The sequence below is a fragment of the Rhinatrema bivittatum genome, chromosome 4 (assembly GCF_901001135.1).
Source record: "Rhinatrema bivittatum chromosome 4, aRhiBiv1.1, whole genome shotgun sequence".
In the NCBI taxonomy this organism is placed as follows: Eukaryota; Metazoa; Chordata; class Amphibia; order Gymnophiona; family Rhinatrematidae; genus Rhinatrema; species Rhinatrema bivittatum.
The window spans coordinates 434,176,977-434,195,414 of NC_042618.1; the positions used below are offsets into that span (position 1 = coordinate 434,176,977).

An 18,438-nucleotide genomic window follows, 5' to 3' on the forward strand; every position below is an offset into this window, starting at 1 on the left:
TGCGTACCTGATGATGCCCATCACATGTAAATCTTGTTGTAGATGAGGATGTTGGCTATTACCACCCAATGCAGGAAAGGGGCGGGCACCCAACTCAGACTTTTTAATGCAGGGCAATTTAATTCCAGTCCCGGAAGTGGAATAAAGTCAACTCGCAGTCAAAAGCTTCATGAGAAACTATAAAAAAAATTATGGTCCTCTATGTTGTAATAAATGTCGCCCTCCTTCTTAGTATTGTTGTGAATAATTTACTGCTTGCGGTGGAGAAAATAAATGTAGTAATGACGATCAAAACGAAACCCACTTTTCTGATGGTTTGCGCAATTTAGACGCTCGTAGCAAGGAGCAAACTAATATAATACATTTCAGCAATAACAAAAAAGAAGCAGGATCAAAACACAACAGGGGTGCTCAATACGTGGCGTCCGATAACTACTTTTCCCTGTTATGTACCGGATCATCCAGACCGTGGGTTGAGCCTCCTGTCCAGCAGATGGAGACAGACTAAAACTGAAAGGGTATCCTATATCAGGACAGAGCCTACCCTGCATCCCTTCAGTATTTGTCTGTCTCCAGCAGATGCAGGCAGCTGAACCTGCGGTTCCCCTTCTTCGTCTGAATTTCTTCTCCCTGTAGGGACTTTGTTCTTATTATTAGTCTCAAGATCAAGCAAGTATTATCTTTTATTGCTATTTAAAAAAAAACAAAGAAAGTTTGAAAGAATTTCTCTGTTAGTTTTCTCGGAGACAGCTCTGTCTCCTCGCTCTGCTGGGGGCCTAGGGGGGCTTGCCCCTTGATCCGTCAGCCTAGGCTTCCCATTTTCCCAGTGACCTTTTGGGGCGATACTGGTGGTCCAGTCACTCCCCCTTGCTGGCTGTCTAGCCCCGAGAAGTTTCATTCCTCGGGTGTTTGGCAGGCAAGATTATTCCCCTGTCTGTGCTATAAAAAAAAAGCACAAAGACCAGCAAATTGGCAAGAAGCGTTCAGTAAGCTTGGTATTGACAGCAGACAGCTCCGGCAGTATGCAGAGTTCAGTCCCTGCATTCGCTTACCGGCAGGGCACAGCACAGCTGATTTCCTTCTTCGGGGTTATTTCTCTCATAGCTGATGCCATGTCCCAGCGTTTGTATTGTCTGCAGGGAGTCTTCCGCGCGGCTCTTCCGCGACGGGCTCTGCTCCAGATGCCTGCCGGGTGGGGAGGGCCCCTCCTCGGCACCCGCGAAACCAGCGCCCCGGGGTCATGCTGCACGCCGCATGGCCAGGCCGTTTCCTGCTCGGCAAACCGCGGGAACGGTGGCCATTTTGAGAGCAGCTTTTTCTGCTGAATCGGGGCTGCAGGAGGGGAGGTGAGACTGATTCATCGATTTCTCCTCCGGATTTGAGCCCCACACATTCCCCGGAGGGGGTTTCTGACCTTCCCTCCCGTTTTCCATGGAGTTAGGACTTGTGCATGAGAAGCACAATCTATCTAGCTAGCCTGCAGGAGGAGGAGGACCCTCCCCTAGGTCCCCCTTCAGCAAAGAGCCAGCGGATTTCGTCTCCGCAGCCTCCTGCAGTGCCAGAGGGGCAGGATTCCATTAAGGTCAGGGTGGTGCCAGGGGATCCGCCGCCACTGGACACCCCCCAGCCACCGCCGGTCCCTGATCCGGATCAGGATATTGGCTCCCTGCTCTCAGCCCCCCCCCCCTCGAGGGGGACAGCCCACGAGTGCTTCGTCTGTTTCATGAATTCTGCCTACTCACTTTTCTACAGTTTCTCAACAGCTCAGTCATCCTGGATCGCTGTTCCAGTACCTGAGGGACTACAGCCCTTCCGGGCATATCAGCTCACTACTGCCACCTCTGGTGGTTTAAAAAACCTGTTAATAAAAGAACTAAATTGTGTGTCTCTCTCCATACCAAGCCTAGCTGGTGGTCCCTCTCGGGATATCCTCCCAGGGGCATGGTCATCTGCCACGGCCCAGGGATCCACCCACAACTATAACAGACTGCTAAACCCTAGTAGTTTCTGAGCAGTTTAACTACTATCTGCTTGCTCCTCCCATCAGACAGCAGGACTAATAACAGATTGCTACTCCTAGCTCTAACACAGAGCTTTAATAACATTAAATCTCTAGGAGAGAACAAGATCCATAAGCTACCGGAGGACCGCCCGAAAAAATCTAAGTCCTTTTTGCCTTCCCGCTCTCGCTTTAAGGTCAACGTCGGTATAATAGCAGGGCACAAGGTTCCTTTCCAAGAGGCACTTCCTCCAGATCCCAATCCTGGTCTCATTCCTTTCATGGCCATTGCTCCTTCCGAGATGGTAACCAACAACACCCGACCGCAAAGTCCTCTTCCCAATGAAATATGGCTTGCCCATTCCTTCATTCCAAACTTAAATGGACGGCTGTCCCTGTTTCTCGATGAATGGGCCAGATTACGACGGATCTGTGGGTCCCTAGAGGTGATAGAGAAAGGTTACGCGTTTAGAATTTGCTTGGGACCTACCAGATCTTCACATAATCTCTCCCTGCGGAAGTCAAAAGCGGCCAGCGGTCAACCAGACTCTGAGCAGGCTACTGGAGCTAGTTCCAGTTGCGTTGGATGAACAAGGGTCCATCCAGTATTCAATCTACTTCATCATTCCCAAAAAGGAAGGTTCCCTCCGTCCAATCTTGGACCTCAAGCAAGTCAACCGGGCCCTCAAGGTTCCCCATTTTCGAATGGAGACCCCTGAGGGTAGTGATAGCGGCGGTTTGCTCCGGCGAATTCCTGGCATCGCTCGACCTAACGGAGGCTTACCTGCACATTCCGATATGCCTCGCCCATCAGAAGGTATCTCCAGTTCGAGATCCTGGGTCAACATTTCCAGTTCCGGGCACTCCCGTTCGGCCTAGCCACTGCGCCGTGCACCTTTACCAAGGTCATGGTGGTGGTGGTGGCGGCCCGCTCTCCATTGGGAAGGAATTCTGGTACACCCTTACCTGGACGATTGGCTCTTCCAGGCCAAGTCGGAGACTCTCTGCAAGCTGCCGCTCAACAGGGTCCTGGCTCGTCTGACCTTGGATAATCAACTTTTCCAAGAGCAAGCTACAGTCCTCCCAGATTCTGGAATTCCTGGGAGCACGATTCAAACACTCGAGGTTTCCTTCCAGATGCTCGGGGCGCTCAAACTCAGGGAACAAATGCGCAGTTTTCTCTCGCTTTCGCTACCCACGGCCTGGGATTATCTTCAGGTCCTAGGGTCCATGGCTTCCACTATCAATCTGGTTCCTTGGGCCTTTGCGTCCATTACAGAAAGTTTTGCTATCCCGCTGGAAACCGGTGTCGGAACAGTTTGGATGCCTTTCCCACTCTCCGATTCTACCATCGCCAAGATGCAATGGTGGCTCTCGCTCACTCACCTTCAGACTCCTCAGTGGATCATTGTCACAACAGACGCCAGCCTCTCCGACTGGGGAGCGGTGTGTCAAAACCAGTCTACACAGAGATACTGGTCCCCAACTCAATCCCACTGGCACATCAATCGGCTGGAGGCTCGGGCGGTCCGCCTAGCGCTCAAAGTTTTTCTCCCTCTGATCCATCGCAAAGCGGTGCGGGTACTCTTGGACAATTCCACCACGGTTGCCTATATCAATTGGCAAGGAGCACCAGAAGTCGCCTGGTGGCTCTGGAAGCCAGCAAGCTCTTTGCCTGGGCGGAGCATCACCTGGATCATTTAGCAGCTTCCCACATCTCAGGGAAGGAGAATGTTCAAGCCGATTTCCTCAGTCGCCAGCGTCTAGACCCCAGCGAGTGGGAGCTGTCAGATGGAGCGATGGATCTGATCATCTGGATGTGGGGTCCCCCCACTTAGATCTGATGGCCACGATGAACAATGTGAAAGCTCCTAGGTTCTTCGGCCGCAGAAGGGAGCATTGCTCGGAAGGAGTGGATGCACTGGTCCTTCCCTGGCCTCGCGACGTTCTTCTGTACGTGTTCCCCCCTTGGCCTCTGGTAGGAAAAGTGCTCAGAAGAATAGAACTCTATCGGGGGTCCTGTCCCTTCTAGTGGCCCCTGAGTGGCCCCGCAGACCGTGTTCGCGAGGATCTGGTGAATCTCCCGCAAACGGTCCTCTTCGCCTTGGCCATCTTCCATGGCTTTCTCCGGCAATGGGTCCCGTACTTTTCGATCAGGCGGATCGCTTTGTCTAGCGGCCCTGGCTTTTGAAACGGCAGAGATTGAGAAGAAGGGATATAAAGAAGAAGTTATATCCACTCTGTTGAGGGCTCGGAGAAGCAGTCTACCTCTCTCACTTATATTCGGGTCTGGAAAGTTTTGAGAATGCGTGCACTGTGTCGCGAGTGTCGGCTCGCAAGGCTCGGTATCACAAGGTCACTTTCCTTCCTCCAGAACGGTCTTTCCAAGGGTTTGTCTTCAGCTCCTTGCGAGTAGAGTTTCTCTGCTCTCGGCTTCCCTCTTAGGCCAGCATTGATGGTTATTTCGGTGGGGCTCATCCGGATGTCGTTCGTTTTCTTAAAGGGGGCCAAGCATTTTAATCCACCGGTCGGGCCACTTGTCCATCATGAAGTCTTAACTTGTTCTTCGGGTCCTCTACGAGCACTTTTTGAACCGCTAAGGCGGGCTACACTCAAGGATTGACTCTCAAAAACCGTTTTTCCTGGTGTCTATTTGTCCACACCAGGAGGGGGCGTCTGAGCTCCAAGCTTTGCCTTGCAGGAACCCTTCCTACATTTTTCTGATTCATAGGGGTTTCCCTCAAGACACAACCTTCGCAAAAAGGAGGGTACTGTCTTCCTTTCATGTCAATCAGTCGGTGGAAACTCCCTATTTTTTTCTTCTGAGGACATAGTGAACACATCGGGGGGGGGCGATCTCCGGCTCCTGGATGTGAAACGGGGTCTTACTGTGCTATCTCCAAGTTACAAATGAGTTCCGGGTCTCGGATCACCTGTTTGTTCTATGGGTGGTCCAAATAAGGGTAACAAGACTTCTAAGACCACGATTGCTCATTGGTTGAAGGAGGGCTATTACAGTGGCGTATATCTGTAAGGGCCAATGGTGTTCCGGAGGCTTAAAAGGCCCCCACTCCTTGCGTTCTCAGGCTACTTCTTGGGTGGAGAGTCAGTCGGTCTCTCCACAGGAAATCTGCAGGGGCAGCCACTTGGAAATCTCTGCATAACTTTGCTCGTCATTTCCGCCTCAATGTGCAGGCCCCAGTGTTTGGCTCCTTTTGGGTGGCAGATTCTTCGAGCGGGACTGTCTCTGTCCCACCATGTTTAGGGAAGCTTTGGTACATCCCACGCTCTGGACTGATCCGGGTACGTACAGGGAAAGGAAAATTGGTTCTTACCTGCTAATTTTTGTTCCTGTAGTACCACAGATCAGTACAGACGCCCTCCCGTGCACTATCTGTTCCATCTGGTAGAAGTTTTTCTTCCTTTACAGGTTCTCGGCTACCTCGTTTTCCTATTCTTGCATCAAGGTACTGGAAGCATCTATTGGATGAAAATGATTTCCTATGCAAGAGCGATTCTAAACAGAATTCTTTCAATTATTCAATTGGTTCAATTTATCAGTTTCTTGTTGCTTGCTTGATCCTTTAAGGGTTATCTTTATAGTTATCTGCTTTGCTAATGTTTATACTGGCAGGGATGCAGGGTAGGCTCTGTCCTGATATAGGATACCCTTTCAGTTTTGATCTGTCTCCAGCTGCTGGACAGGAGCTCAACCCACGGTCTGGACTGATCCGTGGTACTACAGGAACGAAAATTAACAGGTAAGAACCAATTTCCTTTGAGCGTTACAAATGCACAATTCTCCCTTAGCGCACCTTTTTAGTGCTGCCTCTCATTTAAATACTGCATCGGGCACTCAGGGGATGTGGCTGTGCGCGCATTAGTTCAGCAGGCACTCAATACTAGCGCCCATTTTTGAGGGTGCGTATTACTGCATTGGCCTGTAAGGACAGTAAGAATTCTTTCCCCTTCTCCCAGCACAGCACTGCTGTATTGTTTGCATATAGTGGCATGGAACTATAAGGTTTCTGTATCCTCAACAGGCCCTCATCTAATAGAGATGAGCTGATCTCTGCCTGGGCATGGTGTCTTTGACTCTTCTTTAAAAAAGCCAAATAAACTAAATTTTAAACCTCTTGCTGAGTCAAAGTGTTCTTGTTGCCCTGGCCCTGAGTACAGAAATTATAAACAATGGCCCTTAGGGGTCTGACAAGGAAAAAGATTACATATCCCTAGCAGATCCCCATTAACTCTTGGGAGAGAAGTCCTGTCCCTTGCATGCTCTCATTAGCTCTTTGGGGGAGGTGGAGGAATAGAGGAGTGGATTCTTTGCCCTTAAAAACAGCGGCAACAGAGCATAGAGCACTATGCCGATACTGCTGAGATTTTACATAGGGTGTCTACTACATGTATTATCGGCTGCTAAATCTGATGAATTCCCAGATGAAGCTGGACTATTTATTTTATGTTTCTTACATTTTGCTATTTGCAATTAATTGATCAAAGCAGATCAACTGTTAACATGTAGGGGGAAAAAACAAGTGGTTTGTCATTACCTACTGGGGATGTTTTTATAGTGGGTTTTTTCATATGTATAGTACTACTTAATATTGCATATGAAAAGAAAGGTCAAGATGGTCTGTTAAATATTAAACAGGAGTTTCTCAGCATTCAGACAAGTTAATCCACACCAGTGGATTATGCACCTCTACAAGCAGATGGAAACAGAGCAAAGCTGACGTCACAGTTTACATACCCCTATTCTGACATCAGCCCATCAGCATTCTCCGTCTCCAGCAGGTGGTGGATATGGATCTCCCAACTGGGGATTGCTTGTTAAAAAAAAAAAAGAAAGAAAGAAAAGAATTAACAAACGCACTACTTCTCCTGAGGTGATACCTTATGGTCCCTCCCTCGGTTCAGTTCTCCTGAGGTGATATCTGGTGATCCCTCCCTCAATCGATTGCCTTGGTCTGGAAGCTGGTTTCTAGCATGGACTTAGCTGCTAGGAGAGATTTATCTGAGAGGCTAGTGGGTGCAGGAAGCTGAGTGCGGCGGTGAAGGCAATTGCCCTCTCCCCCAACTGCTGGAGACTGACTCTGTACTTGGCAGGAAGAGCTGAGCTCAAGTAAAGAGTTTAAAAAAAAGAGAGAGACTAGAATAGAGAGATTTTGGGACCCCCCTCTTCTGTTTCTGGTCTCCGAGCCTTGGCGCATAAATCCGACGTGTGTTCCTGTCTCCTTGAAGGACTTAGGGTGTTGCAGCGCCTTGGTGCGTTGTGGCCCCCTTGGGCTAGGCCTCACTGTCAGGCTTCACTAGGATGCCATGTTGTAGGCCTCAAAGACGTTTGCGTGCTTTATTCTGTGCAAGTCACCCGTGATAGCAGTGCCTGACATCTGTTCATGCTTGCATGTCCAGGATAAGCATCTGTCTGGACTGCATGGTTAGATGTCCAAGTTTTGGGCGTGCTTATTATTCCGGCGTTCAACAGAGTATATATATACGTCCTTATTCTGGGCATCCTAATTTTTGGGCATCCTGCCCAGGCTTACCGGGGATGGACATGCTTTTGGACACACAATTGTTGACTGCCTGTGTTGTTGAACGTGCTGCCTGGATGTCCCTTTTGCATGGTGCCGGTAGCAAAGAAGCCTAAGTGCCTTGCTATTTGCATGGCTTGTCATATTCGAGCATTTCAGCCGGGGGTTCCCTCTAATCTTTAACAGCACTGCTTGAAGGCTCAGGGCGAGTTGTCTACAACTGATTTTGCTCAACCTGGCCTTTCCCAGCAGGTTGCGGGAAAGGAATCGGAGGGGAACCTGTCCTGGTTCACCAGCAGAGGAGGGCACCAGACCCACAACCCCTGATTTTGGTGTGGACATTTCCGCCTTTTCTTGGGTGGAATTTTTTCAGGGTCTGCAGTCCCTTCTACAGGCACATTCGGCAGAGCCAGTCAAACCTGAAAGATCAGGATCACAGACTGTGGAATCACGCAGGGTTGATCCTGCAGATAACATTGGAAGGCGTCTCTGTCTGTTGTGGGTCACGCTGATGGGGACCTGTTTGGCACAGATGAGGAAGGAGATCCTTACTTCCTGGAGGATAGGGATATTCCTCCAGTGTTAGAACCTTATAGAACAATGTTGCGCTTCTTTCAAAGAGATGAGTTGTTGACGCTAACCTTTCAGACACTGAAGATGCTGGGAGTACCCGGGTACTGATCCCATGTCTGAGCCGAAGATAAATTCCTATTTTGGTAACTTTGCAATAAAGCATCTTGTTTCTTCTTGTCATGAATGCTATTCAAGAGTGGATTGATCTTGAATGGGGCGCTCCGGAAGCTGATTTTAAGGGGGCAAGAACCTTGGAAGGGCTGTACCCCCTGGATCCGGTGGCAAGGGAGCAGTTGCGTTTTCTGAAGCTGGATGCACTGGTGTGTTTCCGTCATCAAATGGACGACTATTTCCGGTAGAAGGAGGAGCAGCATTCCACTCATTTTTTGTCATGACCAATGATCCAGCTAGGACTGGGAACCCCCTACAGGGACCAGCACAGGGACTTCTAGGCAGGGCATGAGCAGGTCTGCTGCCTGAACCAGTCACTTCCCCCTGCAGGTTGAGCCCTTGGGTCCTGGTGGCTGGCAGGACTTAGCTGTAGCTAGATCATGGCACCAGCTGGGAGTTGGATAAAGGCATAGGCTAGGAGCTGGATGCAGGTATTGGTGGAGACTCGGGCTGGACAGAATAAGACAAGGCAAGGCCTGGCTGGAGACAAAGACCGTACAGGACAAGATAATGGAGGGCCTGGGTTGGAGACAAAGACTGGAACAGGAGACAATGCTGTGACTGTAGATAGGCAAACAAAGGCTTGAAGTGAGGGCAAGGTCTAGACTGGAACAGGGACTGGACTGGACAGGACAAGGACCAGACAGAACAAACAGCCAGAAATAGGAAGGCCCAAATGGCAAAGAGGCTGGCTTAGGTGACCATAGAATGCCCAAAGCCGCAGGGCAGGGGAGGCCCAGGAAGCCACTGAGCAAGGGAGGAAGGCTGCAGAGCAAGGCAGGGAAGCCTGGAAGGTCACAAGCTAAGGTAGGAGGCCAAGGAAGGCCACAAGACAAGGCAGGAAGCCAAGGTAGGCCACAAGGTTAGGGCTGTTCAGATTGAAGAGGAGACATTGAGGGGGGATATAATAGAGGTCTTTAAAATCATGAGAGGTCTAGTACGGGTAGATGTGAATCAGTTATTTAGTCTTTTAGATAATAGAAGGACTGGGGTCACTCCAGGAAGTTAGCAAGTAGCACATTTAAAACTAATCAAAGAAAATTCATTTTCAATCAACGCACAGTTAAGCTCTGGAATTTGTTGCCAGAGGATGTGGTTAGTGCATTTAGCTTAGCTAGGTTTAAAAAAAAGTTTAGATAATTTCTTGGAGGAAATCCATTAACTGCTATTAATCAAGTTGTCTTGGAATAGTCACTGCTTTTACTGGCATCAGTAGCATGGGATCTACTTAGTGTTTGGGTACTTGCCAGATACTTGGAGCCTGGTTTGGCCAATGTTGGAAACAGGATGCTGGGCTTGATGGACCCTTGGTCTGACCCAGTATGGCAATTTCTTATATACTTATGTTCTAAGGTAAAGCAAGAAGCCAAGAAGGTCACAAGGCAGGAAAGAAAAGCAAGGATGGCCAGGTCAAGAAGCCAAGATGACTCGAAGAAGAGGCAAGGAGGGAGTGGACAGGCTGGGTTAAGTAGAGCTGGAGACGCCACCTCATGGGATCAGTGAGAAGGTGGCTAGAGCGGCTGTGAGGGAGGCTCACTGATGACCTCTGCTGCTGGGGGGGTACTGCATAGCAGGAAGAATCGTGACAATTTTATAGACCTTTATCATATCCCCCTCAGCAGTCTCTTCTGCAGGCTAAGGAGACCTAACCTCATTAGACTTTCCTCATAGGTGAATTGTTCCATCCCCTTTATAATGTTGGTCATCCTTATCATACTTTTTCTAATTCTGCTATATCTTTTTTTTTGAGATGTGGCGACCAAAACTGCACACAGTACTCAAGATGAGGTCGCACCATGGAGCAATATAGAGGCATGATGATATTCTCTGTTTTATTTTCCATTCCTTTTCTAATAATTCCAAACAATCATTTTGTTTTCTTGGCTGATGCTGCACACTGTTCAGAAGATTTCAACGTATTATCAGTGATGACACCTAGATCCTTTTCCTGAATGTTAATATTGCAGGGAAAGCCCGTGGACCGCTGAACACAAACTGCCACCCTTACCTCAGGCGCTGGACCAGCCATACAACTCCTTGGCATGGCGAAACGCCACCAGTGTAATCATCCTGATACTATGTGGCAGGAATTCCAGGTTTCTCGGTTGCCAGAAGATGATAAGCAGGCGCCGCACTCGTTCAGCACGAGACGCCATACTAAGGGTTTCAGACATTTTCGACCCTTCAGAGGAGTGGCTTCGCAGAGGGCTAGACCTTTGGATAGGTCTCAGTCCTTTCGACCCAGGCAGCCCAGACGGGGCGCAGGCTCGGGTAGCAGTGCCTTCAGACCCCTTCAGTGAAGGTGTATTGATCCACCTTCCAAAAGAGGAGTTAAGAGGTCGTCTATCTCTGTTTTTTCGGAGGTGGATCAGGATCACGTCAGATCAATGGGTTCTGGAGGTGATAAGGGACGGCTATGCTCTGGAGTTTCTCAGCATTCATTGGGATGTATTCTTGGAGTCTCCCTGCAAAACAGGCAGGCAGTGGAGACTACATTGTCGAGGTTTCTGAGTTTGCAGACTGTGGTTCCAGTGTCCAAATTCAAGAAAATACAGGCTGCTTTTCCATTTATTTCGTTGTGTCCAAGAAGAAGGGTTCTTTTTGGAGCATTCTGGACTTGAAGGGAGTCAATCGGTAATTTGCGAGTGACTCGGTTCCGCATGGAAACAGTACGCTTGGTGATAATAGCAGTTCAGTGGGGGAGTTTCTTATATCTCTGAATTTGTGTCATGATCACGCCCATCCGCTCAGCACGCTGTGGGGCTTTGCTGGGCTTCAGGCCTCCGGCTTCGCTCATATACCCCGTCCCGTCCACTTGCACAGCTCAAGCAGAGCGCTGCTATGGACTCCTCCCGGCCTCTAGTCAGAGTGCCAGGCCTAGTCCTGGCACTCCCAAACAGTACACAGAGAAAAAGGTCTTTATCACAAAAAGGGTTTAATGTAGTCCTGTAGCCTCACCGGCTGCAGCCCTGCAACAATGCCTGGTTGACTTAGGTTCTCCTTAGGAAGCTTAAAGTTAAACAGCATTTGAACCATAATTTCCTTCCAACCTTTCTTAAACCTCCTTGTCTAAACCCAGGATTTACCATCCCCCAACCTCCTGGTTATTCCACCTCCATAGAGGAACAGCTGGAGCTTTCCTCTTCCCAGCTTACCTCCATCTCCTCCTCCAGAGACTCTGAGGAGCCGGGCTTTTGTGGCCAGCTCCACCACGGTGGCACGCCCTCTTCCTCAGCTTCCATAGACTCTGCTGAGTCATAGGGATCAGTCTCTATTTCCTCCACCTGTTCCTGCTCCCTCTCCAGCCAGGGGTCAGGTGTCGGTTCAGGGAACCTGGGAAGTGTAGTCTTTGCTACTTTCCTCAGCGCCCTCCGGAGGGCCGGTTTGGTATTGCCAGCTTCTGCTTTTCTATGTCCAGGCTGTTTCTGCCCCTGGCCAGGTCGTACTGCATCACAATTTGTCATAGGCATACCTACATATTCCCATTCATCTGAAGCATGAACGATTTCTGTGGTTCACCGTTTTGGGGCAATATTATCAGTCTTGAGCGATCCTCTTCAGTTAGCCACCGCTCCCAGAACCTTCTCCAAGGTCATGGTGATGGTAGTGGCAGCATTGAGAAAGGATGGCATTTTGATCCACTCATAACTGGATGGCTGGCTAATTCGGGCCAAAAGCTTAGAGAGTCTTCAGCCTTGCGCAAGATGATCTCCTTGCTGCAGAAGCTAGATTGGGTGGTGAATTTGGTCAAAAGCAATTTACAGCCATCCCAGACACTGGAGTATCTTGGTGTTTGTTTTGACACGAAGCAAGGCAAGGTTTTTCTGCTGGAGATCCACATTCAGAAGCTGATGGCTCAGATGCGGCTCTTGATAGAAACAGTTCGCCCGACAGTATGGTCTTACCTGCAGGTGCTCGGTTTTATGGTAGCCACCCTAGAGGTGGTTCCGAGAGCAAGGGTGCATATGCGTCCTCTTCAGAGCACTCTGCTCAGTGGAGTCCATGGTCTCAAGACTATTTGATACAGCTTCACTTATCAGTAGAAATCAGCAACCCAACTGAAATGGTGGTTGCAGGCGGACCACCTGTGGAAGGGAGTTTCCTTGCAGGCTCTGGAATGGCTGGTGCTTACGACAGATGCCAGCCTCCAAGGTGGGGGGGGGAGCTTACGTTCAGAAGTTGACGGGGCTGGAGTGCAGAGGAGTCACTCTAGAGCATCAGTCGCCTGAAAGCATGTGCCGTTCAGTTAGCAAGCTTGCAGTTCGCTGACCGCTTGCAGGGTCAAGCGGTCCGAGTGATGTCAGACAATGCGATGATAGTCGCTTCATCAATCGCCAGGGAGGCATCAAGAGTCAGAAAGTGTCACAGGAAATAGACCAGCTCATGGAATGGCGGAGGTACATCTCCAGGAGATCTCTGCCTCCCACATTGTTGGGAAAGACAATGTGAAAGCCAATTTTCTCAGCAGACAGAGTCTGGATCTAGGAGAATGGGAATTGTCGAACGAGGCATTCCAGCTCATAGTAGGCCACTGGGGCCTACGTATCTGGACTTGCTAGTGATGTCGCGCAATGCGAAGGAACCTCGTTTCTTCAGTTGCAGGTGAGATCCAAAGTCTCTGGGCATCGATGTCTTGGTGCAGGAGTAGCTGAAGGGCAAGCTTCTGTATGCCTCCCCCCCCCCCCCCCCCCGTGGCCCTTGGTGGGCAGGTTGGTTTGAAGGATCGAGAGACACATAGAGATGGTGCTTCTGGTGGCTCCTGACTGGCCCTGAAGATTGTGGTATGCAAATCTGCAGAGACATTTTTCTGAGTCTCCTATGGTTCCTGCTCCAAAGAGCTCTGTTCACGAGGATCTGACTCAATTTTGTCTTCTAGTATGGCCCTTGAAAGGGCTCGGTTGATGAAGCGGGGTTATTCCACTGCTGTGATTTCCACCCAGCTTTGAGCTTGGCAGTTCTCAACCTCCTTGGCTATATATATTCGGGTTTGGCGAGTGTTTGAGACTTGGTGTGAGGAACAAGAGGTTCATCCTTGTTCAGTTAGGATCCCGCACATTTTGGACTTTTTGCAGGATGAGTTGATTAAAGACTTGGCTCTTAATTCCTTGAAGGTACAGGTGGCGGCTATTGGCTGTTTCTGGGGCCAGGTGAATGGTGGGAGATCCGGATGTGGCCCAGTTCTTGAAGGGGTGAAGCATCTTCGACCTCTATTGCAGTTGCCGATGCCTTGTTGATCTTAATCTGGTGTTGGATTTCCTGATGGGGTCCACCTTTCGGCCTCTGCTTACCCTGTCCTTGAAGGTTACTTATCTTGAAGACGTTTTTTCTAGTGGCAACTTGTTCTGTGCTTAGAGTTTCTGAACTGCAGGCTCTTTCTTGCCAGGAACAGTTCCTGCGACTGATTCCATGGGTGGTCCAGCTGTGAACTGTTTTGTATTTTTTTGCCAAAAGTGGTTTCAGGCTTTTTCTTGAATCAATCGATTTCCCTGCTGATGCTGTATAGGGAAAGAGATATGGAGGAATATCATCTGTCGCGGACCTTGAATGTCAAGCGATATCTCTTGATGAATTTGGAGGTTTCTAGACTTCTAAGGAAGACTGACTGGCTATTTGTCCTCCATGATGGGAGCAAACAGGGTGAACTGGTGTCACGGGTTACAGTAACCTGCTGGATTAAGGAAGTTATCATGGCGTGTATGTTGGATGCTTAGCAGCTGTTACCTAAACAGGATAGGGCTCATTTCACTAGCAGTGTCATGGCAGAACTTCGATTGTTATCTCCCATCAAAATTTGCTGAGCGGTCGACATGTTCTTCCTTACAAACTTTCTCTAGATATTACTGTCTGGATGTGCAGGCTCAGGAAGACGCAACCTTTGCGCATGCAGTGTTGGTTGGACCGCAGCCAGCTTCACTGCCCTTTTCGAGAGTAGCTTGGTGTGGATTAACCGTTTGAATAGTAAGAAATGAGAAATTACTACTTACCTAATAATTTCCTTTTCTCTAATGAAGACAGGTTAATCAACCTTTATATTGTCCTCCTGAGTGGCTGCGTTCTGGGGATAACTGGTGTCATTTCAGTGCCTAGATTAATGATGTTACACTCTTTGTCTGAGCTCAGTGATTCTTGCTTTTGAGTGCTTGAGTGGTTGTCTGTTAATAGTTATAATCAAGTATTGTTAGTTTGTCCACTGTTGGCTTTTGACAATCAGCTAGCAGGTGATGTCAAAGCAGGGGTGTATATATACTGTGATGTCAGCTTTGTTCTGTCTCCACCTGCTGGTAGAGGTGCATAACCCACTGGTGTGGATTAACCTGTCTTCATTAGGGAAAAGGAAATTATCAGGTAAGTAGTAATTTCTCATTTCTATTGATAGATTGTCAGGAAAGTAAAATAAACTACTTCTGCTCTATTTTACCAGCATCGTGCAGTCAGGAGCCCAACGCACCAACCAGTGCGCAAGTTCCAAATGGCCAGTGGATGCCGCAGTCTTTTATGGAGCATAATCTTGAAACTCCACAGCAAGGAGGGAGCTGTGCATAAGGCCTCTGTTGTACCAGCTATGCTTTAATGCTGCAGTTTTAATGCAGTGAAAAAGAATTGTACCTCAGTTCTCTAACTGAAGCATTTTAATAATGGTTTCTTATCTCTCATTTGTTCTAATCTAGTTTAAATCAATTATGTGGTAGATTTTCCCATAGGTCGTTATATTATTTTAAGAAATGATGAGTAGGATATGTTTTGTTTTTATTTTTCTTATATGTGAGTGTTTTTTATTTAATGTCAACCACCTGTTTGCAGTTTTTGACAGACTGCATTAACATATATTGAAATATGATATTCTTGCTGGGAGTGACTTGTAATTTTTAATGCATTAGCCTTTTATATGAATATTTTTTACAGGACATGTTCAACACCTGAAATGTCTTACATTCCCTTTATGACCCAGGAGAGAGTAATGAAAGCTACTTGACTGAAATTTTATTGCCAATATTTTTGTGGTGCAGACCTGGTTTAGCTGCAAACTAATACAAAATTATAAAACTCAACCCTGAACTTGAAATTAGATTCTTTCAGGTGAACTCCCAGTCAAAGCATACCTGAGAGATGTTTACATTTTTCATTTGCTGAGTGCAATGTGGAACACTATCTGAGGATGAATGTTTATTTCCACAACTATTTTTGATTTTTGCCATTTCTCTCTATTCGCACCCACCTTGTACCCCCTGATGGTGTTAGAGGTGCAAATGGCGAAAATAGTTCATGTTGGATAGGATGCATTTCATGCAAGAAGTTGTTAGAAGCATTTTCTATCCTTTTGAAAAGGTGCTTTTATGTACTTGAAATATACATACAATATAGAACTCTGTAACTTTACATTTGGTAGACTTTTTTTTTTATTATGCTGTTAAAACTCTCTTTTTTTATGTTTATATACAAAATGGGTGAATCAGCCAGGCAGGAAGGCTCCCGCCGGGTTGTGTAGTTAATACTATGGCATTCCCATTAATTTCTTGAAGGGGAGGATCTCCATAGACAGTATGCATACCATGTTCTAGCTGCAAAACTGAAACACTATGGGGGTAATTTTCAAAGGAGTTACGCATGTAAATGTGACATACTATCGTAGCAATTTTCAAAAGCTATTTACTCGAGTAAGTGCACTTACTTGAGTAAATCCTATGGACAATTCAATGGCATATATTGTAGCAATTTTGAAAAGCCCACTTACTTGAGTAAAGTGTATTTACTCGAGCAAAAACCAGTTTTGCTCGAGTAAATGCTTTTGAAAATCTGGCCCAGTGGCAATAGCATTATATGGAATTTAAATGCTGAAACTAAATTTGATAGATCCTGTAGCAGAGAATGATACAAGAACGCCAGAATCATTGTAGTAAATTATTTTTTGTACTTGTGTAGATAACAGCTGTCTCCTTCTGCTGCTCTTGTTATGTTTCCTGCCACTAGAACCACTAGGGACAGAACCACAGAGGAAAGAAGCATAGTGCATGTTGGTAAAACTGAGTGCTACTCTGCTGCCAGACAAATCAGCATGAAAACAAAAAAACACTTTATTAAGGTCCTCACCGAAGAAGATTCTGCAAAACAAGTGCTGAAGGAGTTTATACAATGTCTTCTTCTTCCTAACTTTTTGTGTGAATTCTTTGTGGGTTGCAATTTCTTATCCATACTTGAAGATTGGGCCTATGTGGTTTCAAAAGCTCAGTTACATCATTATCTTTGGAGGGTTCTTGCATTAGGAGAGATTTAGCAGGCCCTTATTAACTCTTGCAAGAGGGGAACAGGGAGAAGATTATGTCCTTAAAGGCTGCTGGAGCTCTGCATTACTCTCATCCATATTTTATTTGGGGAACTGGTTTTATTTTTATGATGTGTCAAGCTTTCGTCTGATTATGATGTAGTCTCACATTTTGCTGTTAGGCCTGGGGGTTCAGCCATGTTCATTTTGAGTTCCATATAATGCTGTTCTTACTGAGCTATTCAGTTCTACAGAAAGGACATAGGCCTGCTACTTTAAGAAAACTCTGACTCAATGCCGTATTTTCTGGTGTATAAGTCGTGGATTTTTTCACTGATTTCAGTGACTGTGACTTGTACACTGGTGCAACTTACATACTATCACAATCTCCCTCTCTCTCAGCCTGTGCTGTTAATCTCTCTGTACAGACAGGTGCGACTTATACAACGGAGGGATTTATCTACCAACTTTTTTGTTAAAATGACAATTTATAGGGGGTGCGACTTATACAGTGGCGCGACTTATACACCAGAAAATACAGTAACATTAAAATATTGGGCATCTTGGTTTTGGATGGGAGGCTATTTATAAAGGAAGATAATTCCTGCCGCTGTTGGTATTCTATCAGCGGATCAACCCCACTCTGCAAGTGTGAATTTTGCTGCTAAGTTCAGGCCTCCCATAGTGCCAGCCTTTTGTTACGGAACCTTAAATGTTCAGAATTCTTACCTCAAAAACAGAATATGGTGCAACATGCTCTTGGAAAACTGTTTTAAATTTGTAAACCAGATTCTATTGAAATACATCAAGGAGCTGCTGTTATTTATTGCAATGTGGGACTGGAGATCTTTGCTTGCTTGTATTTTTAAAAATGGATGTAATGTATCACGTATCATTTATTTATAGTGAAATTCTACACCGGGTGCTTTTGAAATTCCTTGCTCTGTGTGGTTTCACAGCAGCACCATTTCATTTTCCACTTACTAAAGATAGTAGTAGTTTTTCAGAAAGAAAATTGTTTGCTTTATAGGTGGTTTTAGAGCGAGCAGGTAACCTAAATGCAGTACTAAGTGCTGTAAGTATGATTCTTTTAGAAATGCAGTAATAGTTTCAATACTTACATGTGCTACATGTGAAATCCTATCAATTAGCTGGTGCATTTTTCTTTTAAACATTAAACTATTTACAAAACTTTCATTTATTATACTTTTTATTGTTAAAAAAATTTATCAGCATAAGCTGTTTATTCTCACAGGACAAGCAGGATGGTAGTCCTCACATATGGGTGACATCATCAGAATGGAGCCCAATCACGGAACACTTTTCTCAAAGTTTCTAGAACTTTGACTGGCACCTACTGGGCATGCCCAGCATAGCACCAACCCTGCAGCGAGCAGGGGTCCCCCTTCAGTCTTCTTTTTTCCGCGCAGCAGTAACCATGTGGGTTAAGGAGCTCTTCAGAGATTCCTGACAGGAATGTTTCCTCACGGAACTTCATCAAAACTTTCAAAACTATTTTACCCCACAGGGGTCCCCTTATCGATATCTTTGCTTCGCGGTCGAACGGTAATTTTTTTACCTGCTTGTGGTCGATTCCAGTCGAGTTTATCCCTTGCGGCTTACCGGCCATCGACCGCACTGCGGCTAAATTTTGTCGAGGCCATGGCGTCTGGTTTCCATCAGTGCCCTGACTGCACTCGAACGATGTTCATCACTGACCCCCACACGGTATGTGTGATGTGTTTGGGGTCCGACCATAATGTCCTTACTTGCACCAATTGTGCGCAAATGACACCAAAGGGTCGCAAGGCTCTGTTGGAGAAGATGGGACTTCTCTTTCGGCTAAAAACCCCGACTCCATCGATAGCTTCAATGTCGTCTGAACCAGTGCTGTC

General features: G+C 47.0%; 1 protein-coding gene across 1 annotated transcript in view; it reads left to right on the plus strand.

Annotated features, from left to right (window-relative positions):
* TDG (thymine DNA glycosylase) overlaps positions 1–17,740 on the plus strand; it is a 62,953-nt gene extending 45,213 nt beyond the window's left edge. The window contains exon 10 of the mRNA XM_029601501.1: positions 14,705–17,740. Coding sequence (XP_029457361.1) covers positions 14,705–14,826 — 122 coding nt within the window. The 3' untranslated portion in view covers positions 14,827–17,740. The remainder of the gene's footprint in view (positions 1–14,704) is intronic.
* Positions 17,741–18,438: the final 698 nt, after the last annotated feature.